General features: G+C 33.9%; 1 protein-coding gene across 2 annotated transcripts; it reads right to left on the reverse strand.

Moving 5' to 3' along the window:
- Positions 1–8,495: 8,495 nt before the first annotated feature.
- Positions 8,496–24,162, reverse strand: LOC144966313 (arrestin domain-containing protein 3-like). 2 transcript variants are annotated; one of them, XM_078902551.1, is made up of 9 exons: positions 22,618–24,162; positions 20,114–20,186; positions 19,026–19,173; positions 17,368–17,470; positions 16,243–16,383; positions 15,111–15,226; positions 14,367–14,571; positions 12,635–12,789; positions 8,496–10,988 (listed from the first exon to the last, which is right to left on the reverse strand). In XM_078902551.1, exons 1-9 carry the CDS (start codon positions 22,874–22,876, stop codon positions 10,932–10,934), a joined length of 1,257 nt encoding a protein of 418 aa, XP_078758677.1. In that variant the 5' UTR covers positions 22,877–24,162; the 3' UTR covers positions 8,496–10,931. The 2 variants fall into 2 exon arrangements, with proteins under 2 accessions (XP_078758677.1, XP_078758676.1); XM_078902550.1 differs by having other exon boundaries at positions 17,368–17,494; positions 22,618–23,059.
- Positions 24,163–24,963: the final 801 nt, after the last annotated feature.

The following is a 24,963-nucleotide window of genomic DNA, read 5'->3' on the forward strand; positions in this document are numbered from 1 at the left end:
CGGGTTCAAACAATTTCCTTGTTTCACTAACTCCCTCTTATCCTTTTTTTTTTTTAAGTGTTTTACGCGCTTGCAAAATGTCTTTTTCCCTATCTATTTCCTGTTTTTGTTTTAAGGTTTTAGGCGCTTGCAACATATTGTCCTTGTTTCACTATCCTATCTATTATCTCTTGTTTTTGTTTTAAGTTTTGCGCGTATTGTTTTACCTCCGGGTCTTGCAAACATATGTCTCTTGTTTCACTAACTCTCATCTTTATCTTTGTTTTTTTAGTGTTTGCGCTTTATTGTTTTGTTCTATATCTTTATTTTTGTTTTAAGTGTTTAGGCGCTGCAAACTATTGTCTCTTGTTCATAACTCTCATCTATTATCTCTTTTTTTGTTTTTAAGTTTTGGCGCTGCAACATATTGCTCTGTTCACTAACTCTCATATTATCTTTGTTTGTTTTAAGTGTTTAGGCGTTGCAAAACATATGTCTCTTGTTTCACTAACTCCTCATCTATTATCTCTTGTTTTTGTTTTTAGTGTTTAGGCGCTTGCAAAACATATTGTCTCTTGTTTCACTAACTCCTCATCTATTATCTCTTGTTTTTGTTTTTAAGTGTTCCTTCAAACATTTACTCTTTCACTAACTCTATATTATCTGTTTTTTTTTAATTTTTTATCGCTGCAAAACAGTCTCTTTTTTAATCTTCATATCTCTTGTTTTTGTTTTTAAGTTTTTTGCCTTCAAAACAATCTCTTGTTCCTATCCCACTTTTCTCTGTTTGTTTTAATGTTTTAGGCGCTTCAAACAAGTCCTGTTTCACAACCTCATAATTACTTGTTTTTGTTTTAAGTGTTTAGGCCTTAAACATATTGCCTGTTCATCTCCTCTACTATCTCTTTTTTGTTTTTAAGTTTTTGCGTCAAACATATCTCTGTTACACTCTCACTATACCTGTTTTTTAAGTTTTATGGCGTTGCAAAACATATGTCTCTTGTCACTAATCCTCTTATTTCCTTGTTTTGTTTAAGTGTTTGCGCTTCAAAACAATTGTCTTGTTAAATCTATCTATTATCTGTTTTGTTTAAGTGAGGCGCTTGCAAAATAGTCTTTGTCACTAACTCCCATTATTACTCTTGTTTGTTTTTAAGTGTTTACGGCGCTTGCAAATATACAACCCTTATTCCTGTTGTATGCCCGCCACATCTTTATAAAATATTTTTGTTTAAGTGTTTTAGGCGCTTGCAAAATGTCTTGTTTCATAACTCACATTATCCTTGTTTTTGTTTTTAATGTTAGCGCTTGCAAAATTGTCTCTTGTTTCCTAACTCTATCTATTCTGTTTTGTTTTAAGTTATGAACAATTTCTCTTGTTTCACTAACTCCTCATCTATATCTCTTGTTTTTGTTTTTAAGTTTTTGGCGCTTGCAAACATATGTCTCTTGTTTCACTAACTCCTCATCTTTACTCTTTGTTTTTGTTTTAAGGTTTTACGCGCTTGCAAACATATGTCTCTTGTTCACTAATCCTCATTATTACTTGTTGTTTTTAAGTGTTTTAGGTTCAAAACATATGTCTCTGTTTCACTAACTCCTATCTATACTCTGTTTGTTAAGTGTTTTAGGCGCTGCAAAAATATGTCTCTTGTTCACTAACTCCTCATCTTTATCTCTTGTTTTTGTTATTTTAGCGCTTGCAACCTATTGTTTTTAAACTCTCTCTATTATCTCTTGGTTTTTTGTTAGCGCTTGCAAAACATATGTCTTGTTCACTAACTCCTCATCATTATCTTTGGTTTTGTTTAATTTTTAGCGCTTGAAAAATATGTCTTTTCACTAACTTCACTAATCTCTTGTTTTTGTTTAAGTGTTTTACGGCGCTGAAACAATTGTCTCTTGTTTCACTAACTCCTCATCTATTATCTCTGTTTTTGTTTTTAGTGTTTTAGGCGCTTGCAAACATATTGTCTCTTGTTTCACTAATCCTCATCTATTATCTCTTGTTTTGTTTTTAAGGTTTTACGGCGCTTGCAAACATATGTCTCTTGTTTCACTAACTCCTCATCTATTATCTCTTGTTTGTTTTTTTAAGTGTTTTATGGCGCTTGCAAAACATATTGTCTCTTGTTTCACTAATCCTCATCTATTATCTCTTGTTTTTGTTTTTAAGTGTTTTAGGCGCTTGCAAAACATATTGTCTCTTGTTTCACTAACTCCTCATCTATTATCTCTTGTTTTTGTTTTTAAGTGTTTTAGGCGCTTGCAAAACATATTGTCTCTTGTTTCACTAACTCCTCATCTATATCTCTTGTTTTTGTTTTTAAGTGTTTTAGGCGCTTGCAAAACATATTGTCTCTTGTTTCACTAACTCCTCATCTATTATCTCTTGTTTTGTTTTTAAGTGTTTTAGGCGCTTGCAAAACATATTGTCTCTTGTTCACTAACTCCTCATCTATTATCTCTTGTTTTGTTTTAAGTGTTTTACGGCGCTTGCAAACATATTGTCTCTTGTTTCACTAACTCCTCATCTATTATCTCTTTTTTTGTTTTAGTGTTTTAGGCGCTTGCAAACATATTGTCTCTTGTTTCACTAACTCCTCATCTATTATCTCTTGTTTTTTTTTAAGTGTTTTACGCGCTTGCAAAACATATTGTCTTGTTTCACTAACTCCTCATCTATTATCTCTTGTTTTGTTTTTTAAGTGTTTAGGCGCTTGCAAACATATTGTCTCTTGTTTCACTAACTCCTCATCTATTCTCTTGTTTTGTTTTAAGTGTTTTAGGCGCTTGCAAAACATATGTCTCTTGTTTCACTAACTCCTCATCTATTATCTCTTTTTTTTTTTTAAGGTTTTAGGCGCTTGCAAAACATATGTCTCTTGTTTCACTAACTCCTCATCTATTATCTCTTGTTTTTGTTTTTAAGTGTTTTAGCGCTTGCAAAACATATTGTCCTTGTTTCACTAACTCCTCATCTATATCTCTTGTTTTTGTTTTAAGTGTTTTACGGCGCTTGCAAACATATGTCTCTTGTTTCACTAACCCTCATCTATTATCTCTTGTTTTTGTTTTTAAGTGTTTTACGGCGCTTGCAAAACATATTGTCTCTTGTTTCACCTTACTCCTCATCTATTATCTCTTGTTTTTGTTTTTTAAGTGTTTTAGGCGCTTGCAAACATATTGTCTCTTGTTTCACTAACTCCTCATCTATTATCTCTTGTTTTTGTTTTTAAGTGTTTTAGGCGCTTGCAAACATATGTCTCTTGTTTCACTAACTCTCATCTATTATCTCTTGTTTTTGTTTTTAAGTGTTTTACGCGCTTGCAAACATATGTCTCTTGTTTCACTAACTCCTCATTATTATCTCTTGTTTTTGTTTTTAAGTGTTTTACGGCGCTTGCAAACATATTGTCTCTTGTTTCACTAACTCCTCATCTATTATCTCTTGTTTTTGTTTTAAGTGTTTTACGGCGCTTGCAAAACATATTGTCTCTTGTTTCACTAACTCCTCATCTATTATCTCTTGTTTTTGTTTTTAAGTGTTTTACGGCGCTTGCAAAACATATTGTCTCTTGTTTCACTAACTCCTCATCTATTATCTCTTGTTTTTGTTTTTAAGTGTTTTACGGCGCTTGCAAACACATATTGTCTCTTGTTTCACTAACTCCTCATCTATTATCTCTTGTTTTTGTTTTTAAGTGTTTTACGGCGCTTGCAAAACATATTGTCTCTTGTTTCACTAACTCCTCATCTATTATCTCTTGTTTTTGTTTTTAAGTGTTTTACGGCGCTTGCAACACATATTGTCTCTTGTTTCACTAACTCCTCATCTATTATCTCTTGTTTTTGTTTTTAAGTGTTTTACGGCGCTTGCAAAACATATTGTCTCTTGTTTCACTAACTCCTCATCTATTCTCTTTTTTGTTTTAAGTTTTTACGGCGTGCAAACATATTGTCTTTGTTCACTACTCCTCATTATATTCTTGTTTTTGTTTTTAATGTTTTAGGCGCTTGCAAACTATGTCTCTTGTTCACTAACTCTCATCTATATCTCTTGTTTGTTTTTAAGTGTTTTACGCGTTGCAAACATATTGTCTCTTGTTTCACTAATCCTCATCTATATCTTGTTTTTTTAAGTGTTTTGGCGCTGCAAAACATATGTCTCTTGTTTCACTAACTCTCATCTATATCTCTTGTTTTTGTTTTAAGTGTTTTAGGCGCTTGCAAAACATATTGTCTCTGTTCCTAACTCCTCATCTATATCTCTTGTTTTGTTTTTAAGTGTTTACGGCGCTTGCAAACATATTGTCTCTTGTTTCACTAACTCCTCATCTATTATCTCTTGTTTTTGTTTTAAGTGTTTTACGGCGCTTGCAAAAATATGTCTCTTGTTTCACTAACTCCTCATCTATTATCTCTGTTTTTGTTTTTAGTGTTTTACGGCGCTTGCAAAACATTGTCTCTTGTTTCACTAACTCCTCATCTATTATCTCTGTTTTGTTTTAAGTGTTTTAGGCGCTTGCAACACATATTGTCTCTTGTTTCACTAACTCTCATCTATTATCTCTTGTTTTGTTTTAAGTGTTTTAGGCGCTTGCAACATTTGTCTCTTGTTTCACTAACTCCTCATTATTATCTCTTGTTTTTGTTTTTAAGTGTTTTAGGCGCTTGCAAACATATTGTCTCTTGTTTCACTAACTCTCATCTATTATCTCTTGTTTTTGTTTAAGTGTTTTAGGCGCTTGCAAAATATTGTCTCTTGTTTCACTAACTCTCATCTTTATCTCTTGTTTTGTTTTAAGTGTTTTACGGCGCTTGCAAACAATTGTCTCTGTTTCACAATCTCATCTATTTCTCTGTTTTGTTTTTAAGTGTTTTACGGCGCTTGCAAACATATTGTCTCTTGTTCACTAACTCCCATCTATTATCTCTTGTTTTTGTTTTAAGTGTTTTACGCGCTTGCAAACATATTGTCTCTTGTTTCACTAACTCCTCATCTATATCTCTTGTTTTTGTTTTAGTGTTTTACGGCGCTTGCAAAACATATTCTCTTGTTTCACTAACTCCTCATATTATCTCTTGTTTTGTTTTAAGTGTTTTACGGCGCTTGCAAACATATTGTCTCTGTTTCACTAACTCCTCATCTATTATCTCTTGTTTTTGTTTTTAAGTGTTTTACGGCGCTTGCAAAACATATTGTCTCTTGTTTCACTAACTCCTCATCTATTATCTCTTGTTTTTGTTTTTAAGTGTTTTACGGCGCTTGCAACACATATTGTCTCTTGTTTCACTAACTCCTCATCTATTATCTCTTGTTTTTGTTTTTTAAGTGTTTTACGGCGCTTGCAAAACATATTGTCTCTTGTTTCACTAACTCCTCATCTATTATCTCTTGTTTTTGTTTTTAAGTGTTTTACGGCGCTTGCAACACATATTGTCTCTTGTTTCACTAACTCCTCATCTATTATCTCTTGTTTTTGTTTTTAAGTGTTTTACGGCGCTTGCAAAACATATTGTCTCTTGTTTCACTAACTCCTCATCTATTATCTCTTGTTTTTGTATTTTGTTTTTAAGTGTTTTATGGCGCTTGCAAAACATATTGTCTCTTGTTTCACTAACTCCTCATCTATTATCTCTTGTTTTTGTATTTTGTTTTTAAGTGTTTTATGGCGCTTGCAAAACATATTGTCTCTTGTTTCACTAACTCCTCATCTATTATCTCTTGTTTTTGTTTTTAAGTGTTTTACGGCGCTTGCAACACATATTGTCTCTTGTTTCACTAACTCCTCATCTATTATCTCTTGTTTTTGTTTTTAAGTGTTTTACGGCGCTTGCAAAACATATGATCTCTTGTTTCACTAACTCCTCATCTATTATCTCTTGTTTTTGTTTTTAAGTGTTTTATGGCGCTAGCAAAACATATTGTCTCTTGTTTCACTAACTCCTCATCTATATATCTTTTTAGCCAAGCAAAGACAAGGAATTTGTTCTGACAAAACAAAGTGCAAAAAACTATCGTGGTCCTCTGGTTTAAAAAAAAAAGTAAAAGCCAAAGACCACGATTCTATTCATTAACATTGAAAAGGTGTGGCTCATCCACTGAAACGTATTTTATACTAACTCTGGAAAAGTATACTGGCTAACACTCACCCACGTATTGTGGTTGACAATGTGGTTGGTAATTTATTTTTTTAAAACGAACTGTTCTTTAATTAAAATATTCACTGATGAGCTACATTTTCTCAAACTTGTGTTACATTTTCTGAGAGTTAAAATAATAAATATCTATTCTTTTCAGAACTCAATATCAACTGTCCAAACACAACATGAATACACAAACACACGCACACACATACACACACACACACACACACATACACTCTCACACACCTTCATATAAACAAATGCTCGCATGAAACCAAAATGGAGTCAAAAGACTTGCAAAAATAAATAAAAGGACATCCAATCCAAAATAAGTTTTAAACTGATTTACGCGTTTGGATTTCTGACCATCTAAATTAACATTTGATAATTTTATTTTTAAAAAACAAAAAAACAAAAAAACTGAGAAGAGATTCATGAGACAAAATCACTTAATTAAAATAAAATACTGTTCTAGGCGAAAAATGGATGGTATATTTTCAAAAATCAAATTAAAAACAATTATGCCAATTAGGAGTCAAAATTCAAATATGATAACAATTATTCAAAACTCAAATTTCAATTCAGGCAAAAAAAAGATTTAAAAAACAAAACAAACAAAAAACAAAAAAAAACAACTAAATATGATTATACACTTTTGATATTCTTTGTTAAATATATGAGATTCAAGACTATACATAGTAATATTCTTTTGATGTCCGTTTTGAGACAGATGATAGGACAATTGTGAGTCGCATAAATCTTGTATTATGTCAAAATGTACGAGATGAAGAAAAGTGAGTTTAAAATCAGAATGATCAGAATTAGGAAATTCTTTTTTTCCCCATGGTTGAGAGAGAAATGTCACTCCCATCGATGTAGGGAATTGTTTTAACTCAAATTGTATAAGTTAAATTTAAAATTCAATTTTAAGCATCAAGTTCATCCAGACATAAAATCGTTTTGAGACAATTGGTCACAATTTTGTGTCATAAAGTTAAATTGACACCCTCAGTTCAGCAAAGATTTCAATGCCAGGGATATTTTCCCTTTACATACAATTCCATTTTATAAAGGATTTCACATAGGATAACCAGAGATATAGGAATAGAATTTCCCACACTAGAAACTTTAAAAAATATTCATGAAGGGACACATATGCGTGAGTGAAAGTTTACAGGGATCAAATTACCTTTGTGCGGCTATGTGGTCTTTTGGTATGACACTAGCCTTCGGTCTGGAAGGTCCAGGGTTCGAGTCCTGCTCTGAGCAGCCCACAGCTGAGTCCCTGGAGGAGGCTCTTTACTCACATTCTCTCATCCTACTCGGGTGTAAAATGAGTACCCAGCTTTTAACAGCATGTAATTTCGCCTCACAGGTATATTGTCTCATTCTATATGTTAAGTGTTGCTGTTGGCTAGGGACCTGTTGTAAAGCGCTTTGAGCACATTGAGTGGATATTGCGCTATATAAAAGCTCAAGTATATTAAGTAATAAAGACAGACCAGCCAGGCCAAAGATATTAATTTATAATATTTACTCACCACCTTAAACTTAAACGACCAAACAATACAAAAGGACAACAGTTAATTAAAGCAAACTTTCACCTATGAACATATGAATCAATAGACTATATATATTCAGTCAGACACATTGAAAGGATAGAAATTGTGCCAATTTAACAAATATATGTTGTTATTCATCTCTCATCCACAGTTCTCAATTCTATGTCTATGTGCTTTGCAAGTTATATTTATAGGTGGACAATGTAAGCAGTATTGCCATGTCTAGCCCATGAAAATGTGTACAATGGAGAGCCAAAATGAGTAAGACTTTAAAAATGTGCGTACAATGTATAAACTTATTCGTTATTGACATTATAAATAGTACTGACTTCCAGAATGGACAAATGACCCAAATAAATATCTTATTGAACTTGTGGATTATAAAACAAACTAAAGTGTTGAAGTACACCAGTAAAGTGTATGATTTCTTTTTATTAAAAAAAAAATAGAAATCGAATAATGCGTACGATCTTCAGAAAAAATACACAATGAACTAAAATGCTTAAGAATAGGCATTTTTTACGTAAGGTTGGCAACACTATGTTGGCAACACTTGTCATAATTCCTTCATACCTCTCAATAATTTAAATGTCTCAAATGAGACTGGGAAATTGTGTATAACAATCTTAAATATAACTCAAAATCACAGCAAGAGTTATGTCTACTTTAATTCATCACAACATACGTTCCAACGTAATAAGCACAGGATTGAAACAAAATGACAAAGATGCATCAAACAGCATTATGTCCTATTAACAGCAGATGTGGACATACACTGTGAAACAGAACTTTGTTCTTCCTGAATTTTTTTTATTTTTTTTTATTTTTTTTTAAATAATGGACCATGGCCAAGCTTTATAATCCATACTAAACATAAATTATCCATAAAGATAAAGAATCTGCAATCCTCAGAGTAATTGAAACAATATTATTTGAAGAAAGTGAAAAATAAAAAAGTATTTCAAATCCGATTTTGATGCTAAAAGCAGTAGTTAATTTTAAAATAAAAAAATACTTGGTTTGGGAATTTCCATTTTATCGTAAAATATGTTACCCAACTGCTTGAAACTTACCATACATCTATCAACATGGCTTGACTAACAAATTATAAATTTTACGTGATTTGGACAATATTTCTTTGAATTATTAAGAAAATAAAGGTAAACAGAAGCTCTTTAACACCGTAAATAATTTGCAAATATTTATCTGGTTTTTGATAGGGGTGGGTAAATAGCAATAAACAAGCTGAATTTGACCATCAATGACATCTTGTGCAACATGTTACAATTCATAGCAAATAAGTTATATGAAAAAATAGAATTGTAGAGTGGAATTTGAGCCAGAAATATAGAGAATCTTGAAACAACAATAATGGGTTTGTAGTCAATGAGCACCCCTCTAAATTTTAATTGCTGCAATCCTTTGACATTTCATACCAAACTGATGTAACCCCGTTTCTAAACAAATAGATATAGATAAAAATGGCAAAATTTAGTGACTGATGATTAAGTTCATTATTTTTTTAAAAAATTACATGATGTTACTGATTAGAATGAGATATAATTTTGAATGTCACCCATGACCGTCAATGAATTCACTTTCATCAATAACTTCATACGACTCATCAACACAATTATCCAATATACTTGATATATTCTACAAATTTACATTTCAGAGTAAGACAATCAAAGAGATAATGCCAATTTAAACTTTGTTATGGCAGCTATGAAGAAATCTGAAATTATTTAATATAAACATTTCATAAAACCAACTGTATGACACAAAGTTCTTAATGAGATAAACGTAAGCTGATTTTCTTTGAAGAAAGTATCGCGCTGGTGACACCTTTTATTTCATAGCAGTACCAGGATACAGACGTTATGAGATGGTAAAAAATAATAGACCAGATATTTAGCACCCGAGAAAAAAGTAAGACAGAGAGAATTAGTTCAAACAGGGAATAGAAGCATATCTCAAGAGCAATCTGTCCTTGTTCCTCGTCTAAGACATCTCCATGCTCCAGACATAAAAATTGGGACCTCATCAAAAAATGTAGACCAAAATGGCATCGATTTATATATGAATAACAAACAATAACAAGCTTTGATTTACAAGAAAAAATAATAATCTCAAAGAAATAAGTATATCCATCTGATTTGTCTCTCTCGAAGCAAAACACCCTGGGCAGGACACAGGCACAATCAAGTAGCCTAATTCCAGGAAAAAGTCAGAAAACTCGAGGGAGGGGGCAAATGATAATATAAATGGATGAAAGAGACAGCAAGAATGCCACCCCCCCTCAACCCCCCTGGCATTCAAGAGATGGTTGAGGGCCTCTACCAAGAAAAAATTATATATAGATTCCAAAAATATAGGCTATTATCAAAAATAAATGATGATTGATTGACGGTGAACAGTTGTGCAGATGTTCATAGTTATGTCATGGTGACCCATCAAGTGTACAATAGTTAAGATTCTAATTGCAACAATCTTGACAAAACTGGAATTGTAACAAGAAAGAAGATTAAAGCACCTTTTCAAAAAAAAAAAAAAAAAAAAAAAGTGAGAAAAAGTAAAAAAATGCAGGTTTGAAATATGTACATAATAATACAAAGTATAAAATACTGCCAGGCGAATTTGTTAAAAATCGCAATAAAAGTAAGTAAAAATCAGAGTATATCATTCTCACATTCTGCTTTCTTGTTCTAAATAGGTTGAGATACTTAAAGGGTTTGATTTTCAAGAACCATGCACCTTGCTTTCTTTATAGTTTATATTCATTCCCACATATCATTTGAATATAATTCTTTACAAAATAGAGTGACAGAACAACACGCTCAAACTTCCTCTTATCTTTAATAATGCTGTGTATATTGTCATCTTGCCAGTAATTCACAATCACACATATCTCAAAACACCACGAATCCTTCTACAGTTCCATGGGGGAGAGATATTTAATATCCTTCTCAACTCACAGAACAATGCATTTTGATTTCAATTACAAAAAACATTAAATTTTTATAAAACGCAAACCTCCCTCAGAAAATGGTCCCAACTGAGAAAAGAGGAGTAAACGGTGTTATTCAGTTTCTCATAAAACACATTTGTTACAAAAGCTCTGCATCCGCATTATAAAGACATACTTTCTTCACAGTTCTTATACATAAACAAAAATATTTTACATTGGGCGGACACTCTGCGTCATGGCTGAATTGAGCTGGCTTTTAAGCCCTCGTGTAATCAAGACTCAGATGGACATGATGTGGGAAGGTTGAAAGTCAAGCTACCAGCATTGTTCTGAAATGAATCAACAAACATTAATAGTAACAATAATAATAATAATAATAATAATAATAATAATAATAATAATAATAATAATAATAATAATAATAATAATAATAATCATAATCATAATAATAATAAAACTAATAATAATAATAATAATAATAATAATAATAATAATAATAATAATAATAATAATAATAACTAATTAATAAATTGAACAGATTTATAAAATTAGCAGTTAGGGTTTTTTATTAAAACCTGCGCAAATCTCAGACAAAATATTCCAAAAACCTGCAGACTTCAGAATAAACTTATGCCTTATGCCAACCTACTTCCTGCAAAATATCTAAAACACCACAAGTACTGGTTGACCTATCATTTAGAAGGTTGAAAATACTGGCTTTCCCAACTGCCAGCAATCTGGTATCCACTTAAAATCAAGTCCTTACATTAACCATTACCCGCCATGACAGTCCTAAAGCAAGTTTAGAGAAAATTTATAGCTTTGGCCAACCAAATATTCCTTGCTAATAGGACCATTTATCACTGGGGATTAGGAATCTTGCCTCAACAGTGCCACAAAATGAACAATGGTAAGACATCCAACAGAGTCAGTATCCCTGAGCACATGATCATAGTTCAGTGCTGATGGTGTCAAAGGTGAAAAAGGAAGAAAATTATGAACGATTGCCCAAAAGCCCCATTTAACTGCACTAACCCCCACCTTAAGAGCAATTGAGGCAATAAATTATGACACTCGAGCAAACCTCTGAAGAGTGTGAAACTGTGCCTGTCTGTTCCACCATCAACTCTCTGAATCCCAAAAAATTATTGGCAGGGGGAAATATCATTTTTAAAATAGAGGAAATTCTTCTTTTGACTCTGAAATCGCGAATTTCAGTGGATCCAAGGAAAACCATCAGCACTGATATTTGTGTTTTAGCCGATGATGCCAAGTGACAACATCCAAAGTTCCCAACTTAGTCCTTTCTTTGGGTGGATGGAGCTCATAAACAACTGTGATCGATCTAGGAGAAGGGCACTGACTAAAGATCACAGTTGGAAGAGGAATCCATAGCCTTGGCTGGCAACCTGTCTAAGAAGAGGACACTATGAAATAAAACCACCACTGTCTTGTGGACAAGACGATGACTATATATTTGTTTGTTTGTTTGTTGCTTTAGGTCTCTTACAACACAATTGAGGTTATATGAGAGACCGCTGAAACAAAAAAAACAAGCAATCCAACAAAAATGGTACAAATGTAAATCAAAATCATAACCTAAAGATATCATAAGCTAAATTATAAATAACCAAGAACAAACAGGCAGAAGATTTACAGAAAAAAAAATATCCCCTGTCAAAATACAATCACAAACCAAAGAAGCAGGATAGGCTAGTAAAGAGAAGAAGAAACGACATCACTATCGGATCGTACACCCATGCGAACATCATAGGTATATGATTCAAGGGTGATGCTCCCATCCAACCACCCGCGATGACTATATAGGCTAAAGAAGTACATCTTAATAGGAAATCAGGTCTAAAACAGAGTCATTGGCCGAAAGGTGCAAATACCCCGGACAGGCATAAATGCTGAACCAGAAAACTGCATCGACATGCATCAACCTTCAAACATGAAATCATTGATAGGATACCTCATCATAAGCTGGTGGAGGTCTGTAATTGTACACATAAGTGTACATAGGGGTATAGGTATGATCCCCCATGTTGGATCCAGGGGGCTCATCGTCGTCATCATCGTCATTTATGTTGACGGCACCTCCTATACTCTCAGCATATGTGGGAGGATCTGAGGATGGAGAGACAGAAATTTGGACTGAATAAAACTCTAACAATATTCATACATGACAGTATAATACTGATTTGGTAAGTGTAAAGGTTGCTCATGTAAAAAAATTAATAAAATTAAGTTAAATTAAAAAAGGCTCTTATATTTATATATATATATATATATATATATATATATATATATATATATATATATATATATATATATATATATATATATATATATATATATATATATATATATATATATATATATATATATAGCATGTCATAGAAATACGGGAGAATGAAAACCAGTTGGTTATGTGAACGACCACACACATAGATAATTTTTAAAAAACTGTTTCATTTTATGAGCACTGAATCAAAGAGGGAAAGAGCGAGAAAAAGAAAAAAAAAGACAAAAAGTAAATCACCTCCATCAAATAAGAAAGATGTCCTTTGTGGAGCTCGATTTTATCCCGAATTCTATAGCGTGAAACAGACAACAGCAATTGCTTGCTATCCTTTGGATAAGACACTTGTCTATCACAATTTGTTATCCTTTGGATAAGACACTTTGTCTATCACAAAGTACTTTCCACCAGATCTATCAGCCCCAGCTAGCCAATCACTGCAAGATGGACAGAGGGTCAGACAAAAATCTTGACTGCCCCCAGAATCGATCGTGGTCCCCTTGTATGTGAAACAAATGCTCCACCAAATGAGCTATCAGGACCCACAAATCAACTCCATTCGAAAACATAAAAAATAAATTTCCTTATCCTGTCCTTTAATAAAATGATGGTATTTTATTTTCTAATCGGATATTATTTGTGTGGCTATGTGGTCTAGTGGTATGACACTCGCTTTCGGATCGGAAGGTCCTGGGTTCGAGCCTCGCTCCGCGCATAGTTGAGTCCTTGGAGAAGGCTCTTTACTCGCATTCTCTCATCATACTCAGGTGTAAAATGAGTACCTGGCCGTTAGAAGCGTTGTCTCTGTCCGAAACTATTTTAACATCGCCCAACAGGCGTCATGTCCCGTCCTAAATGTAAAATGTTGCTGTTGGCTAGGGGCCCCTTGTAAAGAGCTTTGAGCACATTTAGTGGATATTACGCTATATAAAAGCTCAATTTAAAATTTAAATTTGAGTGCTTTGAGATGTTTGGGATTATCAAAAGTACTGAAATTAGAATAGAATATAGATTGCTGCTGGGAATGTTAAACGAGAAAATTCGTAAAAAAATCTCAGTGGTTAAAAATGAAGGCAAAAATATCCTACATTAAATCAATCATCATAATGAAAATATCTGAGGCAGATGCAAAAAAACAAAAAAACAAAAGGAAAAATAATTGAAGATGTCTTGTTCTTCATGTTACATGTTGCTGTTGGTCAGGGACCCTTTGTGAAGCCCTTTGAGCACATTTAGTGGATATTGCGCTATATAAAAACTCTAGTTTTTTTTGGTTTTTTTGTGTTTTTTTTTTTTTTGTCAGCCTCTGCTAAATTTTTCATGAAGAGATCTGAGAGAGGTCTGTACTCTGATTATAAATACTCTATAGCATTCAAATATGTGCATGAGAAAAATAACCTACCATCAAAAGGTGGAGGTGGCGTGATCATTTCCCTGTAAGGAGGTGGAACAGGCAGCAAGTTGGTATCCTCAAACCCAATCCTGGTCTCCCGATAGAAACGCGACTCTGTGAACCTATAGCTCGGTGCTTGTCGGAAAGGCACGGTGCCGATAACTACAGGAAGATGCATGGTGAGTTTGTAGGCACCATTGATGTGTAAGGCCACCTTAGGTAATTGGAAAAATGAAGTAGAAAATTTGAAATAAAATGAAATAACTGTTTGGCACACTATTATTTTGTAAAAATAAAACCCCCCACAAATCTTTGTTATGGTATCCTTTTCGAAGGCTGGAATTTTAAGACACAACCAGGTTTTTGGACAGTCGAGTTTTGTCTTTCTCATCCCTCTACAATTGTAATGAATATTTCCAGTTTGCCCATGAATAATGTGGTACACAATTCTCCATTCATTTCTGCAGTGGGCCATCTGGATTAAATTGTTTAATTCATAAATATAAGTAACCTGCTCGGCATTCATTTAATACAAACACTTTTCAATGTCTTCAGAAACTGATGTCAGGAACTCACATACAGTTCAGACGCAGTGCCCATTTGTATCTTGAAGCTACAAACAAGATGGATTTGTGAATACAAGGAAAATGCTATGGCCTGCAGGTTAAAATTATTTGGCAGTTAGAAAACAAAAAAAATGAAACAATAGATCATCAAAGAAAAATTCTAAACATCCAAAATGTAATTCTTCACCTTGACATAGTAGTCTACTTTCATGACACAGCAGTTGATAATGGATGGGGTGACTGCCGGAATCTTGAGGAGCTGGGAATCCCAAGAACCTCTGGTGCCTGGGGCCACTGGAAGGCCTGGGAGAAATTAGAAAAATGAAAAAAAAGGGCAAAATTCAATTATTTCCTTTTTATATCCATTCAACCTCCATTTTCATGTAAACTGATGGAACTGAGTTTAATGGAGTATTGGCATTATTTCAAGTGAGATAAAAGGATTTTAATAAGACAAATTTTGATGTCTGGTGAAAATAACCAATGTCCACAGTATAAAACAAACTTGAGGACATGCAATAATTCTGTCAAGGATTGTGACAATGATGAAAATCAGATTGCATTCCTTCTGGTGATGCAGTTAAAGGGAACAATATCAACCAGATTAAAAATTGTATCAATAAGATTGACATGGTGCAAAAAAGAGCTATAATGATGATCACTGGAAATGAGTAAAGCAACAAATGGTATACTAAGTACTCTGAGGAATTTAGCAGAAAATATAAATGAATAAACATAAAATTTAACTTACAATTCAATATAGTGTTAGGGGCTTTATGGGCGAAGAAGAGGTAGAAATGAGGGGATTATCTTCCCCTCTCCCACCTCCACTCCTCTCACACCAAAACAAAAATTTGCAAAACCCCCATCCCTGTTTTGTGATAAAACAATACCCTGTACCGTTGAACCACATTTACCACCATGTGGTTGTGCTATTATTACTGTTGCTGATGATAATAAAATCATAAATAAAATTTCCTTTATTCACCTCCATGGGGGAAATTTGTCTTTAGGATCTTTTCCAAGGGAAGACTGGAATAACCCAGACGTCAGCCACAATGCAGCAGTGTATACTGAGCTAGAGCAAGGTGACTTGATAAAGGCCACACAGCATGGCGGGTGATTGAACTCAGTACCTTTAGGGTTTGAAGCAGCAAAGACCAAACGACTGAGCCACGCTGCCCCATAGTAATGGTGATCATGATTGTGGTTGAAATGATAATGGTAGTGATAATAATAAAGAAAAAAAAGGAGAAATAGAAGAAATTGAAGAGGAGTAAGGTGCATACAGTAACAATACTTATAAATTGACTCAATACCTGTTAGTACTGTAAATTTTGTTCTTCGAACACGCGATTTCCCACTGGCAAAAAATGCTTGTGACTGGTAAAGTGTAGCATAAGGAATGACAGTGCGGGAGGAGTGGTTGTCAAATTCGGCAGAAATAGCAATGGATTCACCTGAAACAAAATTCTTTATATGAGTTTGTGAGGTAATGATAGAAGACCTTCATGTACATTGGGCTCACATAATCTAAACAACTCAACAAATATTGTGTCCATGAAATCTGTACAGTATAATTCAGGCCAAAGTCATATTTTTCAATTGAAATCTTTCAGTGCAGCTATGTGGTCTTGTGGTATGACACTCGCTTTTGGATCGAAAGGTCCTGGGTTCGAGCCTCACGCTCGGCGCATAGTTGAGTCCTTGGAAAAGGCTCTTTACTCACATTCTCTCACCATACTCAGGTGTAAAATGAGTACCTGGCCTTTAACAGCGTTGTCTTTGTCCGAAAAATTGTAATATCGCCTAATACATGTTAATTGTTGCTATTGACCAGGGACCCCTTGTAAAGCGCTTTGAGCACATTTAGTGGATATTGCATTATATAAAGCTCAATAAACACAAATATGCTTTACTGGCTTCTTAAATAATAAAGTTTCATTCTGCCTAATTCTGGAATTCAGTGAAAAAATTTCCGTGATATCAACACCCCTTCCACATTTATTTGCATACCAATGTGATAATTATACAAAAATACAGCTGAGCACTTCCCCTACTGACATCCTAGCTAAAACAATAATTAAAAAACTGAATACTTGTTAAAATATAGAGAAGGAAAGATTTCTGAGAATAGGCAGCAGCAGCTTCTAATGGTCTCGCACTACAATATTATGATAATCTATCCAGGCGGTGAATTAGGTAGCTATTAACTATGCTTGATTAGATGCTCTGAGGTTTCAGGTTCTTTGTCACAACGCGAATATATGGGACAGGCTTTGCTACAGCGCGAATATATGGCAAAAGTGGAAAGTCCCCACTGATGAAGTGTCGCTCCTCTGATGAAGTGTCACAGCCATTAAACATGTTCTTGATCTCAGTCTCGTTTGCAGCAAAACAGAATAGGAAAGACAAAAAAAGCAAGTTTTATTGATTTGACCCACCTGGACAATAACCTCTCCTATCTGTGAGGGAAGTGATAGAAATGGGACCCGATGTACACAACCAGCAACACACTGTCTTCTCTACGCTGCTCTCCACTTGAACCTGGAGATGACACAAAGGCTGATACTTTATTTTTTTTTTAAATAAGAAATGCATGCCATTGCAATTGATAACAATGTGAAATTGAATGTAAGCTTCAATTTAATATGAAATTGAATGTAAGCTTCAATTTAATATACGAAAACAGAATTGAAGCTTACATTCAATTTCACCTTGTTATTTATTTATTCGAGCTTCGAGCAGCACCATTTACATTGCAATTGATATGTGATAAAATAAAAAGGAGTGGTTGGTCGACAGGTAATTCCAATATTGACTACTACCATCTCTGGTAAACAACAAAAACAAACACAAATATATCATATAACAATTTATATTTTAAAAAAACAAAAAAAACAAGAAGAGTGTAATATAGTAAAAATATGTATGGAACACAACAAAACAGAAAATGCATAAAAGATAAATATTTCAAAAGGGTTGCCCTATATTGTTCAGATTTCATCATACAACATGATGAGATTTGACAAATATAGTTGACCAATGCATTATAGTATTCTTTGTTGATTGTTGCGTATGATGTTTTTTTTTCTTTTTAGAAATTTTACAGCACCTGTGACACTTCTAAGTAATATAAGCACCATAAAAAGGAGAAAGATAATGAAAGTTTAAAGAATACATGTCTTCAATCAAAAGACCACAAGAAAAAGTCAGAGAAAGGGGGACTAGTTCATAAGAGGATCAGATTGGTTAATCCCGAAAGAAACCTATCCGTGTGACTAATTTTAGACTACCAACAAATCCCACCCAGGCACTTACATAGGATCCCACAAACAGGGGTGTAAATATGATAGTTACTTTAGTATTCTCAGTAAATGCTTAAGCCAAGAGGGATACTCCATGATAAGCATGGGCATATAAATCACTTGTTGACCCAACATTTCCTTAAACATTATGCGGTAATGATGACAATTTTTGCAGGTATATTGACAGCCCAGAGAACTGAATCTAAATGCCAGTGCCATTCATCATGGCCTTCACAACTGGAATTTAGTTATTTGAATAACCAAGTTGATTTAAATTAATACAATATATTAAAATCTATATATAGTTTTTTGTTTTGTTTATATTCAACTTGTTGTCATTAAAGTAGTCCTTCAGAGCTATTAGACCCATGTGGCAGTTTATCCCAGTCTCTATAGCATAAACCAGACAATAGCAATTGCTTACTACCCTTTGGATAGGCGCTAGTCTATCGCAAAGTACTTTCCATCATATCAAACAAACCCAGCTACTCAATCACTGCTGGGTGAACAAAAGGGTTAGAAAAAAATCAACTTCACACATGATCGATCTTGTTCCCTTTGTGTGTGAAGCAAGTGCTCTGCCAACTGAGCTATTAGGACATCAGGGGGAGGGGGGAAGGAGAGGATTTAGGATAAGAAAGTATAACTATTGTGATTAATACAGTATACTACTGCACACATTATACAAGTATAAAGTAAATACTTTAAATGGATTTATTTTTTTAAATCCCTAGAAGCCAAATGATGAAATTCAGGATAAAAGATTAATCGGATGATTGGATAATGATATAAACCTGATACTCTGGTCTGTTGATGTCAATTGGACTAATGACTGTGAACGCTTTCTTTGTTTTGTGATTGAAGGACCATGGCTTATCCATTTCAGCCTTCAACCAGTATCGAATGCTTCCATGCTTGCCCTCAAAGCTTGTTGATATGCCACTGAGGGGAAAAGAAAAGTTTGAAAGCTTAAAAAAAACAATTCGTGACAATACACATTTTTTTGTCATCAAAATAGTCTCTAGTTCCGATTTGTATTGTGTTTTGAATCATAGCAACAACAGCAGGAGTAGCAGTAGTAGTAGTAGTAGTAGTAGTAGTAGTAGTAGTAGTAGTAGTAGTAATAGTAGTAGTAGTAGTAGTAGAAGTAGTAGTAGTAGTAGTAGTAGTAGTAGTAGTAGTAGTAGTAGTATTGGTGGTAGTAGTAGTAGTAGTAGTAGTAGTAGTAGTAGTAGTAAAATAATGGGGCATAAAATAATAAATATGAATAGAATTTACTTCGATGTGTTCAATGTCTTTTATAGGAGCCAAATAGCAGATTATTTGTAATATCAACATGACTATGTTAAAACATAGATTGTTTAGAATCTTTGGACAATACACGACAAAAAAAGCCCAAAAAACAATCAAAATATAAAACAAAGAAAACAACAACAAAATACGGGTTGATATCATTCTTATTATCTGAAGTGTTGGTAAGTGACTTGATAAAGAGGACAGGGCTGAGAGAAGAATATGGAGGTGTTCTGGCCATGTCCTCTGATTGAAGACAGATGCCCTCAGATTCAGACTGGACCCCAAAAAAGAGCATAGAAGTGAAGAGACCCTTGGAGATGGGGAGAAGGACCCTAGCGCAAGATGTGAAGTCTCAACAGCGGCCACGAGGATAAATATCTAAGGCTAAGGTGGCAGCAGACCGTTATGGTTGGTGATCTGCTATGTCAGCTTTATATGTGTATCTGAAGTACCAAGAGGATAAGTTTTAAAAATTGGTGACATGCACTGAGATAAGAGGTATAATAAGAAAATGAGAGTTAACTTTATTCTTATTGACATTATTACATTCACAAATAATCATTTCCATGACAATATAATTACTTACCCCATTGGTAGGTCAAAAGAGAAAAAGAATTCGTGTCTCCCATCTGTCAATGTGTCTCTTCCATCAGCTACTTCTGCAAAATGAGACCAAAATTTATTTTTTTTAACAAAAGGAAGAACATGATGTCTCCTCCTTTATGCAAACTGGGCCTGAGCAAACTGAGGCCTAAGAATAAACATTTTGAAAGGATGCTCTGTAAGTGAGATTGATTGAACAGTATCCAAATAGCATACCACGTGTAATGCATCGGTTCATAGCAAGAAGACAGGGAGACTGCCTTTGGTGCATAAAATGGCATTGATGGGATTTGACTCCTGTCATCTATGAGAGTAGTCATTCCAATACAACAGTCATCCAAACCATTTTAGCCACACTATTCACGTGAATGAAGAATCATTTAATGTTTACATGGCTGCCCCTTGACTAATTTTTTTGTGTGGGCAATTTTTCAAAATGTTATTGACATTAATCAACATTATTTCCTCTCATGTTTCTATTACAAACGTTTTCGTGTTCTTTAGATTGTATGATAGTTTCAAGAAGGTGTCAGTGAATAGCATTGCATTTCCTAAAGGAAGTGTCTCGGGCCTTTGTTGCTAGGAAGACCAAGATTTTGGCTTCCCGACGTAAAACCATATTTTCGTTTATGAAACTGTTCTGTTTCAGAGGCAAGTTTTTTTCTTCTATTTATTCATTACTTGATTGTTTGTTTGTTTTTTTGCTAATCTTTTTTTTTTTTATTTTTAAAAGCTTTGTAATAATATTATTATCATGGCCTCCTCCCCCTCCCCCACACCCAAAAAAAGTCAGCCATCCAACAGAATTTTTTTTTTTTTTCTTTTTTTTCACTAATATTTTTCAATTCTTTTAGGGAGACCATGATTTTGGTCTTCCAAAGTAAAGCCATATTGTCATATATAGAACTGTTTCTTTATATTGTGGAGTTTTCTTTTGTTTTTGTTCTTTATTTATTGTTTTGTTTTTTTTTAATGTTTTTTAAATGTTTTTTTCTTTTTTTGGCCATATAATAATAGCATGCCAATTCCCCACCCCTTCGACCAAAAAAAAAAAAGAAAAAAAGAGAGAAAAGAGAGATTGCAAGTTATCAGCCGCCCAACACAAAAGTTGTCTTTATATTCTTTTTCTTTCTTTTTTGTTTTGTTTTTTAGATTTCATTATTTCATTCTTCAAAATTTTCTCTTTGTGTATTCGTTTACTTTTCTGGGGGAAGGGGAGGGGCAGGGTAATAAAATATTATTATAAATTAATAAAGCCTTTTTTAAAAATAACATAAAAACAAAAACAGCTACAAAACCAAACAAGTAATAAATAAATAGAAGAAAAACACTCGACTCTTCAACATAAAGAAACAATTTCATAAACGAAAATACGGTTTTACGCTAGGAAGCCAAAAGCTTGGTCTCCCTTGCCAAAACTGGCCAGTTTTCAACGTTAAAAATGCCCTCTTTCAAAATATAACAGCTATGTTATCTTGTTGACAGGATGTTCTTCTGATGAGGCAACCCCTCTAGACTGATGCACCCAAAATGACAACTTAACCACTTAACCCTAAAGTTAAGTCTCATAATATTTCATTCTTTTTAAAAATCACAAGATTTTCCTGCAACTGTGAATGGATAATTATAAATGACTAACGAAAAAGAAAATATTCTCTTTTCAAAATGTCAGTGAAAATAAACAAGCGCAGATGTGAACTGATAAAAATCATTATGAAGCTTTATTGAGGAGTAGGAACGTATCGTATTTATTGTTGTGTTTCTATGTTTGTTGTTGTTTTGCTATTAAGTTGCAATTGTGAATTGTTTTCATGTTTGGGTGTCCTTGTGAGTTCCATTCACTGATGTGTGTTATTCTTCCTGTGAGTCTGTGACATCACTAAGGGTATAAAAACAATCTTCCCTCGTTTTTGGAAGCTCTTAACTACAATATTCATAATGGATTGTTGATTGAAATTAGTCAAGTGTTGACTCTGTTTTTATTATGTTTTTATTACCGGACGAACATACCCAGACTATTTGCCTGATGCCTTGATGCAAGGCATTTTTAACTGCCCATATATATCCCCTACATATATGGAGACGCCCACTGTGGTGGAGACCTTTTCTTTACTTTTTCCTTTATTTTACATATTGTTAACCAGATTGAGAAATCTGTTCTGACAATTGGCGCTGCGAGTAGGATTTTAGCCAAAGGCTTGCTTATCCTAGATGACCTCAAAAGGTCCATAGCGGTAATGACATTAATCATAATCTTTGCGTCCATTTTGGAATAAATGACCAGACCAGTTGATGCAAATCAAAGAAATTAAAATTAAAGTCTGTAAACTTGGAATACTCTGAGCTCCCTTCTCACTTGTTTCCATTCACGACAGAGGGAACGTCTTTATGAGTCACACCTCTCTGTTTGAAGTCTATACTCTAAACTGTAACTACAACTAAGTCTAGTACTGCCCTGAGATGAGATTGAGAAACTTAGAAACGTACCCCCTCCAAATAAAACTTGTCTTTTGAAAAAGTATTCCACTTCGGCGTTGTAATGTTCTGTGTAAGATCCCAGTCTGCTGCCCGTACTTCGAGATTCTGTCCAGTGAACTTTTGCGACTCCCTTCATAAAAATTCTCAAAGATCTCATTTTCATGTCCCCCTTTAGCTCAACCACAACACTTCCTTGCACCCGTTCTCCAGGGTGGTACACTGATTTGTTGGATGCTAAAATGATCTCGAAACATTTAAGCTTGCCCATGGTGAGCTAATTCTTAAAGACAGAAAAAAAAAACTACACCGTAAGCCTTGACAAAAGCATTATAGTTGTTGACCTCATTTATGGGGCAAGTGCAGCTGACAAATGCAGCAAATCCTACAAAATTTAATAATCTTCTAATTCTAATGTTATGAATTTCTCCATTTTCTCTCTTCCGGGATTCTCTGTTTTTCTCGGAAGTCAGCCCGAGGAAGATGTCGATCAATCTTGTTATCGGGCAATGAACTATTTCATGTGCTATTGACACCGTTGCGAAGTTTTTTTTTTTTTTCTGTCTTCTGGCACTTCATTTTCTGTTATTATTGACACCACGAGGTCAGTCGTGATCAGTGACGTGTCATGCTTACAGTATAAGGTGGTGCCAGAATCAGAAGAAAATGGCTTACACATGCTATATTTGTAAATACAAATGAAAGAAAAAAAACTTAAAGAAAAGACTTACTTATGCAAGAGGCGGTTTATTATTTTTTAAATGCTGTAATCCATTTTTAAAGGATGGATGCGGTGCAAGGCACCAAATCAACCAATATAGCCACGCCCCTGGTCGTGATTTAGATTGAAGAATGACATTTTATTCATAGTGACATTTTATTAATTCATTACAGTTGTATTTAATCTAGAATGATTGTTTGTTACAAAATTCCACTCGTCACGACATATTTTAATCAATGTAATGAATCAGCTATCGTGGAATTCCAATAACACGATGCTTACGTCAACTTAATAAGAGTTATGATTAGTTTCAATGTGACAAGTCATCGTGACATGTGAAAAGACTTACCAGAAATGAGGCACATCCCCTAATACTGTCTTTTTATGGTATTAAATGTAAAGTAAGATAAATCTATCATTTGGTTTCCCCGTGTTTTCAAAGGGAAAGATTAAAACTTGTGGCGGTGTCGGGTAATGAGGGAGGGGGGGGGGGGTAAAGGTTAATGACATGTGTAATGACATTATCACTCTTCTAGAACTTTATTATTAGCGATAGAAATATTATTATTATTATTACGGTTGTTGTATTTTTGTGGTTATTTATGGTATTATTTTATTTTTTTGGTTCCATTAACCTTTTTACTCACTTTCATGTATGTTGTCATCAAATTGTATGAATTATTGACGAAAGCTAAGATTAAATAAACTTTGAAACTTTGTAAGATTATGATGAATGACTTTGTTGTTGTTGTTGCTGTTGTTATAATAATAATAATAACAATTGTAAAAATACAACACAATTGCTCGGCACACACTTTCAATAACTTGCCTCTAATGCCATCTGGCCCACACGTTTTCCGTACACTTACACTCTCAAACTCTCTCCTCACTCGCCGTTCATTAAACACAATATCATCTTCTTCTCACGCCATTTAATAGAGCAGTAAAATTAGGTGCCCCAAACGTAAACAAAGGTCTAGAAGCACATGGCAAACCACATGTTCCTGTCTTGACAGCTCACGTTCCAATGTAAATTATAGAAAAAAATAACCTTTAAAATTTGGCTGTTAGGTGGCAAAAGAAACACATATTCATAAATACTCGATCGTGCATCAAATAATGTCTAGATATGGATATTTTATGGAACAAAAGTTACAGTCTATCTATTTTTAGACCAGAGCAAATCATTGCGCTGGTGTGAACAAGACGAGAATTATTCGGAGCCTGGTTTTCAGAATAATTTAGCCTTATATTATTATTTCTGCAACTGTTAGATTTTATGTAAACATATTTTCAATACTGAAAGTGTATTGCCTACAAACTCAAACTACAAAATTGGGAGACCTATATTGTGCGTAAATTATTCCGGTCCCTAACGAAAATCACTAGCAACTTGTTATTGTTTACGTTTGGGACACCTAATTTTACTGCTCTATAATGTTGATCTTATTCTATTAATTTCATTTCCAAAATTACCGTCATCAAAACGTGCGTAAAAATCGTTTAATTCATTGACTGACGTCAGCGTCACTCAATGAGTTTGATTTCCTTTTATTGTTGTTTGGTTGGCGATCGTCTTCATTCCCTTCCATGTAGCCTTAATATTCACAGATCTTAAATCATCCTCTAATTTTGAC

This window comes from Berghia stephanieae, chromosome 2 (genome assembly GCF_034508935.2).
Source record: "Berghia stephanieae isolate SIO BIC M18660-M18661 chromosome 2, UCSD_Bste_1.3, whole genome shotgun sequence".
NCBI classification, from domain to species: domain Eukaryota; kingdom Metazoa; phylum Mollusca; class Gastropoda; order Nudibranchia; family Aeolidiidae; genus Berghia; species Berghia stephanieae.

Excerpts from the sequence above, each read along its gene's own strand:
- LOC144966313 (XM_078902550.1), bottom strand. The coding sequence starts at position 22,876 with ATGGGCAAGCTTAAATGTTTCGAGATCATTTTAGCATCCAACAAATCA. Across the intron at positions 16,384-17,367 it reads TAGGAGAGGTTATTGTCCAG|GTGAATCCATTGCTATTTCT; the intron begins GTGGGTCAAATC and ends ATTTTGTTTCAG. Across the intron at positions 15,227-16,242 it reads AAAATTTACAGTACTAACAG|GCCTTCCAGTGGCCCCAGGC; the intron begins GTATTGAGTCAA and ends AATTTCTCCCAG.